The 14,838-nt window shown below is 46.0% G+C and overlaps 1 protein-coding gene and 1 pseudogene across 1 annotated transcript in view; both read left to right on the top strand.

The window, feature by feature from the left end:
* The first annotated feature begins 4,971 nt into the window (after positions 1–4,971).
* Positions 4,972–5,754, top strand: LOC150057885 (small ribosomal subunit protein uS5 pseudogene; annotated as a pseudogene).
* A 7,277-nt stretch (positions 5,755–13,031) lies between these two features.
* Positions 13,032–14,838, top strand: part of Olfml2b (olfactomedin like 2B) — a 31,600-nt gene continuing 29,793 nt past the window's right edge. The window contains exon 1 of the mRNA XM_090340600.1: positions 13,032–13,419. Within this exon, the coding sequence (XP_090196726.1) occupies positions 13,246–13,419 (174 nt within the window). The 5' untranslated portion in view covers positions 13,032–13,245. The remainder of the gene's footprint in view (positions 13,420–14,838) is intronic.

Here is a 14,838-nt window from a genome sequence, read left to right on the forward strand (position 1 = left end):
CTAACTGAACCTGGTTCAATGTTTACAAATGCTGCCTCTAAACAGACAGCATACTGGGTAACAGCATGGGTCTAATTGCTTACACTTTAGGTGTTCCTACTTTCTCACATACGAATGAAGGGCGCCACTGTCTCTCAGTAAGGCTTACAAATTAGAGAAGCACTCACATCCCAGTGCTGTTGCAAAAAACTACCCACGGGGCTTCTCTAATGAGGAGCCAGGAGCCTTCCCCCAAGAAGGATGCACTAATGCACTGCTTCTAACTATACTAGCAGACCCTGCTGTTTCTCCTCCTCTCCCCACAGCCTTCCAGCCACAGGTGGCACAGTATGGCCATGCAATTATAAATTAAGGAAATACAGGATACAGTTGAGGAATGTGCCACAAAACCCACAGATGTCACCTATCTGGGACATGAAATGCTGGACATCTCCTGTAACAAATGAAGGCCTTTAAATAATATTCAAAACAATGATTTTCTGTGGAAAGTTGCATTCAAGCTTGTGTTCCAGAATATACAAAAGATTTTTTTTTAAAAAATCAAACTGCTTAATTTCAGCTAAGAATTTAGTGTCAGACTACCCTGGAAATCTCGGTTTAACCAATTCTCTTGGCAGAGATACAAAACAAAAGCCTCTGACCTCCCAGAGAGCTTGGTCACTATACAGAGCTGGTATGGTAGTGGCAGAACCAGATGCCAGAACCCCCACAGTGGGGCACCTCAATGCTTACTGCCTCTGCAGTGGGTACTTTCTTCTATTAGGCAGGCCACTGTGCATGAAGTGGTTAGAGAACTTAGGTAAGGAATCCTAGAGAGACAAGTCAAGGCTCAAGAGTGAACGTCAGCGTTTACAAACCCAATATTTCAAGCTAAGATGTAATAAACTTAAGTTTGGGTAGAGCTGGTGCCAAAGCTAGCTTGAAAGATGGGCCATATAGAAAGATGCTCCATTTCACATCAAAATCTGGAGAGAAATGGGATGTGTTTTTATTAGTGTATTTTCTTCAGGTTTCTTTTTTTTTTTTTTTTTTTTTTTGAGGGGACTGAGGTTTGCACTCAGGTCTCTGTATTTGCTAGGTAGACATTAGAACACTTAAAAAGCCATTCCCCAATCCCTTTCTTGCTTTTATTTTTTTCAGATAGGGTCTCACATGTTTTTTTTGGTCTAGCCTTGGACTGTAAACCTACCTATCCCTCCTGTGAATTGAGAGGACAGATGAGTGCTCCTGGATGGATGAGGTCTCACTAACTTTTTGTCTGAGATGACCTTAAATTGTCATTTCTCCAATCTCTGCCTCCCGAGTGTCACTATGCCTAGCCTTTAGTTTCTTTTGTCTTCGGGATTGTGTTATGTTGCTAACATTTCAAAATAGCTTTGAATAATCAGAAGGGGTTTTCTGAGGCTGTGCATCATGGCACATGTCTCATGTGGTATAAGTAATTTCAACTACTCAGAAGATCGGAAGGATTGCAATTGGAGGCCATCCAGTCATTGAAATCTCTATCTCAACCAACAAGCCAGGTAGGGTGGTATACATCTATTATCACAGCTATTTGTAAGGGACAGGTAAGAAGTCTGAAGTCCAAGCTTGCCTGGGAAACAAACATGAGATTATCAGGAAAAAATAAATCAAAAAGTGGATGGGAGGGGGCTGGGAGTTTGGCCTAGTGGTTAAAGTGCTTGCCTAGCATGCACAAAGACTTGGATTCAATTCCTTGGTACCACATACATACAAAAAAACCAGAAGCGGTGCTGAGGCTCAAGTGGTAGAGCTCTAGCCTTGAGAAAGTCCAAGGACAGTACTCAGGCCCTGAGCTCAAGCCCAGGACTAGCAAAAAAAAAAAAAAAAAAAAAAAAAAAAAAAATGGATGGGAGAACTTGCCTGAAGTGGTAGAGAACCTGCTTAGCAAACATGAAGCCCTGAGTTCAAACTCAAGAACTGAAAAGGTAAAAAAACCCAAAAACCCCATAGGAACCACCATAAAAATCTGTAATAGATAAAAATGAGGAATCAAACGCACTACTAGAGTAATTCACTTTACCACAAAGAAAGATTGTGAAAGAGGGGTAATAGGAACTACAATAAAACTAGGAAAAAGTTATGAGATGGTTGCAATGAAACCTTACCTGTAGAACAAATTCCTTAAGCGCTCTCAACTTTGTCATCCTTATTTTACAAAATGAAAAATGCAAAGCCCCTCTCTCAGAAAATGATTATCTGTTACCCTAGCTTACATGGTGCCTTAACAAGTGCCCAATACTGCAAACAGTAATAATAACAAAAAAGCCTTGTCTTTTGAGGTGCCAGGATTTGAACTCACGGCCTGTGTTTGCTAGTCACTCTACAGCTAACCATGCCTCAGTCTTACTTTCCACTAGTCTTGCTTCCTGCCCCAGCTTCCTGCCCCAGCATTCACCTGGATAGTAATCTGCCTATTTAAGGATTCCCAGTTACTAGGGTCACAGGCATAGACTGTCATGACATTTTCCTCCCAAATGCAGGCTGTCCTCAAGCACAGCTGCAGGCCAAAAGACAGACGACACTCCTGCACCTCACAGGTGCGATGGCAGGGGGAAAAAATCTATTTCCTTTTTTGCTCTTAGTGAATAGGGACAGGGAGTTGCATGCAGTTCATTGTGATTTCCTGCAAACAAAACCCAGAAAACAAAAATTCCTAATCATATGCATGCTCATGTAAACACCACCTGTAGCAGGAAACGAAACGTTCCAACAGCTCCAGAAACTTTCCCTCTCTTCCTTCCCAGTCAATATCAACATTTGTAAGCAGGTGCACTATTGCCATTCCTAGTCCCATAGACCAGTTGCAAAAGTTCTGTTCTTCATACATATAAAGCATCCACCTGTATATGTTATTTGTCCGGATATTTGGCTTAGAACAATATTTTTGGCTCTTATTGCAGCCATCACATGTACCAGTGTTCCAGTTTTTAGTCATTTTTGTTTCCAGTTTGGACTATTCTGAATGAAGTGGCTAGAAATATTCGTTGGGGCTGCTTTTATTGCTATTTTTTGAGACAGGATCACCACACCTGGCTTGAATAGTCTTGATTTTTTAAGTTCATTTCCTGATTCCCAGTTTTGTATTCTTGCCACCTGAGATGACTTACACTGCTGGATTCTCGTAAAGATGAAATGAGACCCTTGTACTGGGCCATGGGAGGTACCCAAAGCTTCTTCAAGCCCAGGCTATTCCACTCACCTATAGAGTCCCACTTCAAGCTGTAAGGACAACCTATATTTCTCTACAGGGTCTTTTACCTTGCAAGAAATAAGAGTAAGAAAAAGCAGGGTAGGCCAGGCACCAGTGGCTCCGCTGTAAATTCTGTCTATTCAGGAGGTTGAGATCTGAGAATCAAGGCTCAAATCCAGCCTAGGCAGACCCATCTGAGAAATATCTCTAACTAGCCAGCACAAAGACAGAAGTAGATATGTGGTTCAAATGGTAAAGCTCTAGCCTGAAGCAAAAAGCTAAGTGAGAAAGAGAGGCCCCAAGTTCTAAGCCCCACTATTTCAATATGAGCATACACACAAAGCGAGAGCAAGAGCAAAGCAAAGTGAATTCAGTGAGATTAAGAGTAGGACTGCCAGGCACTGGTGGCTCACACCTGCAATCTTAGCTACTCAGGAGGCTGAGATCTGAGGATCTCCCTTCAAAGCCACGAGGCTCTTTTCAATTAAACCACCAGAAAACCAGAAGTGGCACTGTGGCTCAATTGGTAGAGCAATAGACTTGAGCTGAAGACCTCACGGACAATGCTCACGCCCAGAGTTCAAGCTCCATGATCAACCAAAAAAAAAAAAAAAAAAAGATTAGGACTGAGGGTGCCTCCCAAGATAGTTTGTTCAAATTGTGTTTTAGAAAAAACAAGTAATGTTTTAGAGGCAGGGAAAGAAGGAAATGTCAGGAGCTGGAACTTCTGGCTCGTGCTGCCCTGTCTCAATCATGCGGCTGCTATTTTAGGCGTGTCCACTACTTGGATGGGAACGTTGGCTTTCAGAGCACATGGCTGGCTTTCCTCCTGTCTGGATCGAGGTGTCTCTTGGGCTTTCACTCAGGATTTAATGTCAGGCCAGAGATGCCTGTGCCAGCTTGCACTGGTCACTACCTGGTCACCAGACTGGTCTCTCTCCTCCCAGAGAGGTCCCCCAGCCCTGGAGGCCAGGCAATATCTTCCTGGGCAGCTGTGGCCAGTAGATGTGACTGGCTGCTCAGCCAACAAAAGTCAGGATCTGGCAGCCAGCTCCACAGCCCACGTACTGAGATCACTGAGAAACTGTTCAAGCTTTAGAAAGTTACTGTTTTCATTCCTGGAACAAACCAATTTATCTACCTGAAGTACAACCCTCAGATGGAAGGAACAGTCAAGAATGATTACATTTCCAGGCTGGGTATGGTGGTAAATGTCTGTAATCCCAGCACTTAAGAGACTGAAGTAAGAAGATTGTCAGTTTAAGATCAGCCTAGAATCCATAGTGGAACCTTGCCTTTTCTTTTTAAGTTTTTTCAGATAAGAAAACTAGGATCCAGGGGATGGGAGTTTGGCCTAGTGGTAGAGTGCTTGCCTAGCACTCTAGGTGTGCCTCAGTACCACATACACAGAAAAAAGCTGGAAGTGGTTCTGTGGGCTCAAGTGTAAAGCTATTACCACCCTGGTTCCAGAAAGGATTGAGAGAAGTTAAGTCTCAAATGCTTCCTATCTGCCTTCCATTTCTCCCACCTCCCATATAAAAAGTCAATTTTCTTCTTTCCCTGAACCTAGAGCATCCATCCCCAAGGAAACTGGTGCCCCCTTGACCAGCACCAACCATAATAACTGTCTCTCGCTTCTTTCTCTTCTCCGGGAAGACACCAAATGGCGGATGACGCCGGTGCAGCGGGAGGCCCCGGCGGCCCAGGCTTGGGAGGCCGCTTCCGAGGAGGCTTCGGTAGCGGCCTGGGGGGTGGGGGGGGGCCGCGGGGCTCGCGGAGGCAAGGCCGAAGACAAGGAGTGGATCCCCGTCACCAAGCTGGGCCGCCTGGTTAAGGACATGAAGATCAAGTCTTTGGAGGAGATCTATCTGTTCTCCCTTCCCATCAAGGAGTCTGAGATAATCGACTTCTTCCTGGGGGCGTCTCTCAAGGACGAGGTGTTGAAAATCATGCCCGTGCAGAAGCAGACCCGTGCTGGCCAGCGCACCAGGTTCAAGGCATTTGTGGCCATTGGCGACTACAACGGCCATGTCGGCCTGGGCGTGAAGTGCTCCAAGGAGGTTGCCACTGCCATCCGAGGGGCCATCATCCTGGCCAAGCTCTCCATTGTCCCCGTGCGAAGAGGCTACTGGGGGAACAAAATTGGCACGCCTCACACTGTCCCATGCAAGGTGACAGGCCGCTGTGGCTCTGTGCTCGTGCGTCTTATCCCTGCCCCCAGGGGTATGGGGATTGTTTCAGCTCCAGTCCCCAAGAAGCTGTTGATGATGGCTGGTATCGATGACTGCTACACCTCAGCCAGGGGCTGTACCGCCACCTTGGGCAACTTCGCCAAGGCCACCTTTGATGCCATCTCTAAGACCTACAGCTACCTGACACCTGACCTCTGGAAAGAGACAGTCTTCACCAAGTCTCCTTACCAGGAATTCACTGACCATCTTGTGAAAACCCACACCAGAGTCTCCGTACAGAGGACCCAAGCTCCAGCTGTGGCCACAACATAAGATTTCATACAAAAATAATAAAGTTAATCAAGCCTACTGTCAAAAAAAAAATAACTGTCTCTCAATGTTGATGAAGTCAGGCTGTGGGGACACCCACACTTTGCTGCAGACCCCAGCTGGGGGTCATGTGAACAAAGAAGCTTCAGAGACTGGGCTCTGAAATGGGCCTCAGAGTCTCCCAAGAGAATATTCACAAAGCAGAAGCTGGATCTTGGCTCTCCCTGAAATCTGAGCCACAGAAAGGGGTGGGAAGATATAGGACAGTGCATCTCAATAGAAGAGGGGTGGGGAGGAAGGATGTTAAAGATAATAAGCATCTGAACACATGGAAGCCACTCCAGGAGGTAGAAATTATGCCCTTTGGAATCCACAGAAAGTTCGAGAAGATAGAAAAGCAAGCAACATATTGACTCAGAATGCAGAAACCTAAAAACAAAACCAAAAAAAAAAAAACAACTCATGTCTTTTGGAATATGTACTTGATAAGCATGTTGATTTTACATTCATTGGCTTAAACATTAAAGTTTGATTTAGGAGAAAGAAATGATTCTAGTTGGCATAGTAAAGAGTGTCCCTTAGGACTGGGAAAATTTGGGAATTTCAGAGAAGGAAAAAACCTTTTTCTCCCTCACTCTAACATCTCAAGTGCGAAGGTGGAGGTGGGGTGCTGTTCTGTAGCTCTTCCCACAATCACACGTTCAGACTCTTTACACCAGAGCTCCTAAAAGTGAATGTGGTATGGTTTTCTTCCTAGCACTCACCAGAGCGCCTGGTTCACAATGTATGTTCCATGACCCAGTTAAGCTAAAGGGGGGAAGACGCAGATGATCAAAGGCAAAATAAGAAGCCCAGAAAGCAGCAATGTGAACAGGGGAAAAAAGACCTCATTTTCAGCCATGCTTTCCCTCTTCCCTATCCAGCCTTCTGTGGCAGTTCCCTGGCATGGCTCCCGTGCTCTAGCCAGCTGGGGAAGGGAGATGGCAGAATGATGTTACTCAGGGGAGTTCCTTCTGCTCTTTGATTCTGCTGCTGTAGGGCAGGTGCACTTTCTAAATTACACACGAAGGTGGCAGGTCATTTCTAGCCACTGTAACCCCACCTGGCAAATGAAGCCTTACACACCACGAGACATTTCAGAGCAGAGCCAGGTGTCAAAGTTCCTGAGAAAACTTCAGTACAGATGTTTTGTTTTTTTAACTTATGTATTTAACTCAGGAATTCATGCTCGCTTAAGCAGGGGCTCTACCACTAGCTTACTCTTCTAGAATTTTCTCTGCACCAATTCTTTTGAGAGTATCTTATTGTTTGCCTGAACCAAAGATACTCCAGTTGGATACTTCTCACTCCTGTTGGATACTTCCTATCATAGCTGAGGTGACACGTATATGCCACCTTGCCCAATTTCTTTTGTTGAGATAGAATCTGGGGTGTCCTGAAGCCATGATTCTTACCACACCAGTCTCCCAAGTAGCAAGGTTCTCAGGCAAGTGCTACTGTGCCCAACTAAATGCCTTTTTCCCCCAAGAAGCTTCCTTAGGGAGGGATGATGTAGCCACAGAACCTCCAGCATCCACTAGCCTAATGTCTGGCTGTAATTAGTGAGAGTCCTGGATCTCCAGTAGCCAAAGTGGTGCACTGGGGGCTTTCTGGGGCCCTACCGAACATTTTTCACAGTATATCGAGCTCTGAACTTGAAGTAAGGACTCTGGCCTATGCTTCCCCTAGATAATTGGCCTTTGATTTCCCCTGCTTCCCTAGATGGTTTGCTTTTATTTAACACTTGTATTAGGTTTAAATGTCTTCACCTGGTTTGCTTTGCTTACTTTTGGTAGGTTTAATTCCTCACACCTTGTGTGGTTTGGGCCTATATAAACTTAGATCAGCAGCTTCAAATGCAGCTGGCACAATGAGACATGAGTCCGGTAGTCCTCTGGTTCTCCAACAAAGACTCACAATTTGGCCTTTTAAATGGTGGTGGCTTTTTAATTTTTTAATTTTTTTTTTTTTTGCTAGTCTTGGGGCTTGAACTCAAGAGTGCTAGCCTTCAGAAAGCCCAAGGACAGTGCTCAGACCTTATCACTTGAGCCACAGTGCCACTTCCCCGATCTTTGGACTAATGATAGGGTGCTTGCCTAGCACGCACAAACTCCTAGCCTGGTAGCTTCTTTCTCGCAATCTAGTTTTCACAAACCTGCTTCTTCACTTGCAAAAGGGTATGATGCCATCTATTGGTTGTTTTCTTCTGCGATAGTACTAGGGCTTGAACTCAGTGTCTGAGCACTGTCCCTGAGCTATTTCCCTCAAGGCTAGCACTCTACCTCTTGACCTACAGCTCTACTGTTATTTTGCTTTTTAGGGTTTTTTTTTTCTCATTGAATTGAAAAGTCCCACAAACTTTCATGTCTGGATTTGCTTCAAACTTCAATTCTCAGAATCTCAACCTCCTAAAAAGCTAGAGTTATAGGAGTAAGCCATCAGCATCCTTCTCTCTAAAGGATTTTGATGCCTAGAACAGGTGAGCACTCAGTGACCGAAGTCCCTTGAGAAATGCATGGGGACATGAAGCCATGTGGTCTGCGCACCAACACCTGGTATGTTGGTCTAGTTACATGGCAACAAGGATCAGTAATGGAGTGGCCCACAAACCTTAGGAGAAGCTGGGTACCAGTAGCTCATGTCTGTAATCCTAGCTACTTAGGAGGCCAAGATATGAGGATTGAGGTTCATAATCAGACTGAACAGATAGATCTGAGGGGTTTGTCTTTATTTTTTATTTTTTTGATCATGGGGCTTGAACTCTGGGCCTGGGCACTGTCCCTGAGCTTTTCAGCTCAAGGCTAGTGCTCTACCACTTGAGCTACAGTGCCATTTCCATCTGAGTTTATGTCCTATTAACCAGCAAAAAAAAAGCCAGAAGTAAAGGTGTGGCTCAAGTGTTAAGAGCACCATCTTTGAATGAAAACGCCAAGCAAAATGCATTATAACTGCCTAGTTAAATGCCAACTCCGTTGTGCAACTCAAGGTTTGTTTTTGTCAGTTGTGGGGCCTGAACTCAAGGCCTGGATGCTGTGCTGAGCCTCTCTGTGTTCAAGACAAGTGCTCTATCACTTGAGCCACAGGGCCACTTCTAGTTTCTGCGTATTTAATTGGAGGTAAGAGTCTCACAGCACTTTTCTGCTGTGATTCTCAGATCTCAGCCTCCTAAGTAGCTAAGATTACAGATGTGAGCCACTGGTTCCTGGCGTTTTTGTTTTTTTGTTTTTGTTGTTTTTTCAGAATGAGGCTTTGAGTTCAAAGCCCAGTACAGGCCGGAAATTTAGCCTAGTGGTAGAGTGCTTGCCTAGCATGCATGAAGACCCAGGTTCGATTCTTCAGTACCACAAACATAGAAAAAAGCTGAAAGTGGTGCTGAGGTGCAAGTGGTAGAGCTCTAGCCTTGAGAAAGTCCAAGGACAGTGCTCAGGCCCTGAGCTCAAGCAAGCCCAGTACACATGTTCATACAAACACACACACACACACACACACACACACACACACACACACACACAAATAAAAACTAGGAGACTTTCCTATGGTGGTATAGAACTTTAAATCTTACCCCAACACAGTGAACTTTAATGATTTGTATAAAGATATAAACTATGTTTAATGAATTTGGAAGTTTCCCAAAAGTAGAACAAAAGTAAAAATAAGATTTCAATAGGATGGGGGGAAAGGGGCCAAATCGCCACAGTATATTCAGTGGGTAAAAATTCAAAAGTCTGCAACTGGGTTAAGAAAAGAACATGATTGAAAAGCACAGGAGAGAGGAAACCAGCATATAAAAAACTACATTAAAAAAATAAATCAAAGTGAATCACAGTGCAGTGTGGCTGCCAAGAAAATTAAGGCAACTTGTGCTGTATTACGAAAAGAGTAGTGCCAGAAGAGGAAGAAATGGTTTCAATGCACACTCTAATATCTATTCCACCTGGATCCTTTCTAGAGAGAAAACAACCAGAAGAATGGGGCGTCTGAAAGATTGCATGGTCTGAGATTCAGGTGAACCAAATAGAGATGAAAACTAAAGAATGTAGACATAGCTTGAGAAATAGATTTAGAAGTGTCTTTAAGTGAAAAGTCCTCTTATCAGAAAGGTCTCAAGAGTGTGAGAGTGTGTGTGTGTGTAGGATTTAACATTAAAAGTGTAGGATTTAACATTAAAAGATTTTTCATGCCTGTAATCCTAGCTACTGAGGAGGCTGAGATCTGATAATCTGCAGTTTGAAGCCAAGCTTGGGTAGGAAAGTGCCTTTGAGACTCTAATACTCAAACTACTCAAAAAGCTGGAAGTGGTCTGTGGCTTATGTGGAAGAGTGCTTGCTTTGAGCACAAAGGCTTAGGGACAGCACTAAGGCCTAAGTTCAAGCCCCACAACCAACCTAAAAAGACCTTAAAAATTGGCTTCCAGGGAGTGGGGGAAGAGAAATGGGGACAAAAACATGGGGAGGAGTATCAATGTTTGTGAAGTAATGCACCTGCTATCTGGTGAATATAATGTAACACTTCTATTAATTACAATTAAAAAGAAGTTGGCTTCCAAAGGAGATAAGCTTCAGTTCAGTAACAGAAGAAATTATGCTTACAGGTAGCTGCTATAGCTCCAGGCACCATAAAACCTAATTACAGATTACAAGGGGGAGATCCTCAGATATCAATTTCCTCAGACCTTGAGACAAGGTCTCACTCTATGGCCCAGGCTAGCTTCAAACTTGTGATCTTTATTCCAAAGCCTCTTTGGTATTGGGATTATAAGCATTTGAATTATTTCATTGTTGAAAACTGAATCCTACCTGACTGTGACCCCTATGCTTAAAGAAGACTCGGAAAGTGGGGAGTTTGGCCTAGTGGTTAAAGTGCTTGCCTAGCATGCATGAAGACCGGGGTTCAATTCCTCGGTACCACATATAGAAAAAAGCCGGAAGTGGTGCTGAGGCTCAAGTGGTAGAGCTCTAGCCTTGAGAAAGTCCAAGGACAGTGCTCAGGCCCTGAGCTCAAGCCCAGGACTGGGAAAAAAAAAAATGCCAGGACCCTAACAATACTAGAGTGAAAAGTGCAAAGAACTTGGCTATTGATCATCTCAGTAATGTCAGCAGAGACCCATGTTCTAGACTTTTGGGGAGGAGGTAGAAAATGTGCATTTAAGCCATTGCTAGTTGGATTCTGATACTTGCAGATAAATGTATCCTGGCGGATAGAAATTATGCTGCTTATGAAGGTGCTTGGGAATACATCTGATTTTAATTATTATTCATTCAACCAATGCTCATTTAGTATCCATTTTATTCCAGGTCCTTGTGAAAGTAAGGATATAATAAACAAAACAACACAAAGTCCTGGCTAGGAACTCAGAGCTTAGACCAGTGGGAAAAAGCACTGCTAATACATCCCATAAAAGAGGATGAATACAGGGATTCTGTGAGGGGTGATGATGCCATAGGAGCATGTGACAGAGGAGTTGCCCTGGTAGTGAAGCTACAGAGGGATTTCCTGAGAAGCGACATTGCAATGTAGTTAGTATATACACCAATACTGGGCCTCGTGCTTTACTACTTGAGCCACACTGCCACTTCCCACTTTTTGTTGAACTTGAGTTTTTCAGATTTTTCTGCCTAGACTGGCTTTGAACCTCAATTGGAATGACAGATGTAAGCTACCAATGCCTTGGCTCTGAGATCTGAGTCTGTACAGTAGAGCTGCTGTCTCTGCCAGGAATAGCCTGTCTCTTGCCTACAACCATTAACTTAGCCACTACCTTGTGAAAACCTCACTATCCCACTGGTCTTCATTGTCACTCTTCTAGGAAATCCTCACTGAGCTTACAACTAGAAGGCTTCCAATAGCCCTAGATAGGTTCTTTTTTTTCCCTGCCTTACCATTTGACCGCTTGCTCAAAGAACCTCTTCTCCCCAGCCCTTCTCCTTAAGATATAGATGATCCCATTACCCTAGAAAAAGGTCTAGTCACCTAGACTGTTGCCAACATTTAACATTTTAATTCAACTGGATTTAAGTAGTTCAAAGAAGTTTCAGCTCAACATGCTAACTTATAAGCATATTAGTCTTGATCAATGCTTCTTAAGTGAACTTCAAAACTGAGTTCAAAAGAAAATGCTTCTTTAAAAATCTGCTAAAATAATGATTGTTGTTATAGGGAGCTGGGGGTATGACTCAATGGTAGAGTACTTGCCTAGTATGTTAGGAGTCTTGCTTTTGGTCTCCAGCACAATAACTACTCTTATGCCCTTGCCAACTCTCAGGCATATAAGCTGAAGCCTCGCTGGTTTATTACTTAGATTTTACAAAATCCTTATCCTAAGGACAGGGTGCTTGAATTTAAGGATGAATGTCTTTTACTTCTTCGAAGTGAACTAGCTTTGTCAGGACAACAGTTGGAAGGCACAATAGTCTTCAAATTCAGATTGGCTTCTGAAAGGGACACTGATGAAAAGGACCTAATACCATAATCGTACCCTGGAGCTCATCTGAGATCTCAAGAGGTCTTCCCCTGGGCGACAGCAGGTTCTCAGAGGTGGCTTTCTTCCCGGGGACCAGCAGAGGGTCACTTATACCCCTCCTCCCCTCGGGACACACTGCCATCGAGTTAGGTCTCCTCTGGGTGGAGGTATTGCTGGGTTCTTAGCCGGGCAGGCCAGCATTGGCGCTAAGTTCAAAGCTGCCCCAGATCGCTCCAGAGTCAAGTCCCGGAAAGCCATCGACAGAAGCCTTCTCTCTTCTCTCCAACAATCGGGTTTGGTTTGGGCTCAGCGGGAGCGCAGGGACCTACAGGAAACTCGCTCCTCAGGGACCCTGTGAGGATGCCTTCTCCACTTTCTTCTCCCTGGCGATCAGTTGAGGGACCCGAGCGCCTTCCCCAGTGCCTGGCCCCGCCCGCTGCCGCTGAGCCCGAGAGGGACGGGATGGGGCGGGGTCGGCCGGGCGCCCCTCCGCCCGAATCCTTCTCCCTCCTCCCTCTTCCCTCTCTTCCTCCTCCTCCTCTTCCCTCCTCTCCCCTCCTTCTCCTCGCAGTCACTGGCTCCATCTCTGCGGCCTCGGCACAATAGAGGCCCCGCCCTCCCTCCGCGCCGGCGCTGGCGGCGCCCTGGCCCAGCCGCGCTCGCCCTCCGCCGGCAGTCGCTGCTGCCGCTGTCCGCTGGGCGCCCGGTCCCCGTGCGCCCCGAGGCTCCCCGCGTGCGCCCGCCCGGTGCGGTGCGCGGGACCCCCGCTCTGCACCTGAGCCCACTCCCACGGGACACGCGCTCGGCGAACCGGATCGCCAACTCCGCGCGGGACTGGGCAGCTGGTGTCTGGAAGGAGATGCCCAAGGACTCCGGGGCGCACCCTCCGACTGCGCCCAGACTTACGGGGCACTGAGGCTCCAGACCGTCACCTTCAAGCCACAGTCTTGGCCAAGATCCTCCCCCACCCCGCTCCACGCACACCCAAGCCAGTCTCCCGAAGGGCTGAGGTCCCTGTTGTCGCATCCCTCATGGCCAAACCTCTGCCGCTAGTTCTCTGCTTCACTCTGGTTGTGGTCCGGGTTTGGGGGTTCAGCACTCCCTCCACAGGGACGAGCGAGCCCCCCGATGTGCAGACGGTGGCACCCACGGAGGATGAGACTCTGCAAAACGAGGCGGACAACCAGGAGAACGTTTTATCTCAGGTAGGGCTACACGTCTCCTGCCCTCCCTTTTTTTCCCTGGGTGGTGGGGGAGGGGATGTGACAAGAGCCAGAGGCTGATCCTGGATGAAAGCTGTTTTGGTGGAGAGGGTAGTTGTTGCCCTTTCCATCAAAGGGAAGGACATTTGCTTTTCTTTTATCAGAGTAATTCTCCAGGGAATGGAATGGGTCTTCTCTCAAAACATGGGTCTTTCAAGGTTATCCCATCAGGAGAAAGAAGATCCCGCACACTCCCTGAAAAGCAGAAAACTATGCTTTGGTTTAAGGCTTCACTAACCGCTTGCCCATACCACTTGCCCATACTGCTGTTTGTCAGAACTGGAATGTGTAAACAGGAGAATATGTTGGGCAAGAGGCAGATGGCATTACCCAAGGGAGAAGTTTTGCAATGTAGGATGAGACCCCTTCCCCCCACCACCTCCAGGCAGAATTAGGTGAAGATAGAACTACAACTTGCAAGAGTCCCCCAGAATCGTAGAGGGATTCATGCCCAAACCTGGTGTTTGGGGAGGTAGAGTAGAAATACTGATCCACAGGTCAGTGTGCTCCCAGTGGGGGGCAAGTGGCAGATGATGACAGGCGAAGCATGCCCATTGACAAATCTGACAATCACGAAGACACACTGATTTTCCATCAACACTAGGACCACAGTGTTGGAGGTGGGCCAGAAGAACCCAGCTTTAAAAAGGCTTCAGCCCAACTCCAAGTGGAAGCCAACTCCCAGTGTTGTTTTCCAGAGTGGTGTGATGTGCAGTGGGTATCACCCTGGTCCTTAGAGATGTCAGAGACCCCAAGTACATCGCCTACACCACTGCAAGGTCCTCACACTGGGTCTTACCACCTTTCTGTAGAGATGGCCACCAGCTCTACTTTGGGATTTATCTGATATTAGTCTTTTTACTCTTCATTGAGTAATTATGCTAAATTAGCCTCTATACTCACCCAGAACCTACTCCTAACCCCCAAATTTAAAAATGCACAAACTCCCTCTCATTGGGGCTCCAGAATAGCATCCACAAAAGCTTTCCTGAAACCTGAGCCTCTTGAAATGGAAAGAACCCACCCCTCTGAGAGAGGGTGGTGGTTCTCTCCCAGAGAACCAAGCAAGGGTGGGTTCTTTCCATTTCAAGAGGTTCAGGAACTGTGTAGGAATCTAGGCAGAGTTTCAGAAAGTAAACAGCCATAACTTTATAGAGAGAGACCAGCTCCTTGAGTCACCCTGAGTTGTGACCCCTTCCTCCACTGGTCCATTCTGCATCTGGCAATGGCTCTAAAGCAAATGTTAGTACTAGAAGAAACTGGAACTCAGCAAGGAAAACATATGTGTTCCTCCTCCTAGACAGCATCTCAAACAGTTCATGCCTGTCTGAAGGGAACGCTGGCATTGGGGATTTAGGGTCT

The sequence above is a fragment of the Megascapheus bottae genome, chromosome 10, assembly GCF_031878675.1.
Source record: "Megascapheus bottae isolate mThoBot1 chromosome 10, mThoBot2.hap1, whole genome shotgun sequence".
NCBI classification, from domain to species: domain Eukaryota; kingdom Metazoa; phylum Chordata; class Mammalia; order Rodentia; family Geomyidae; genus Megascapheus; species Megascapheus bottae.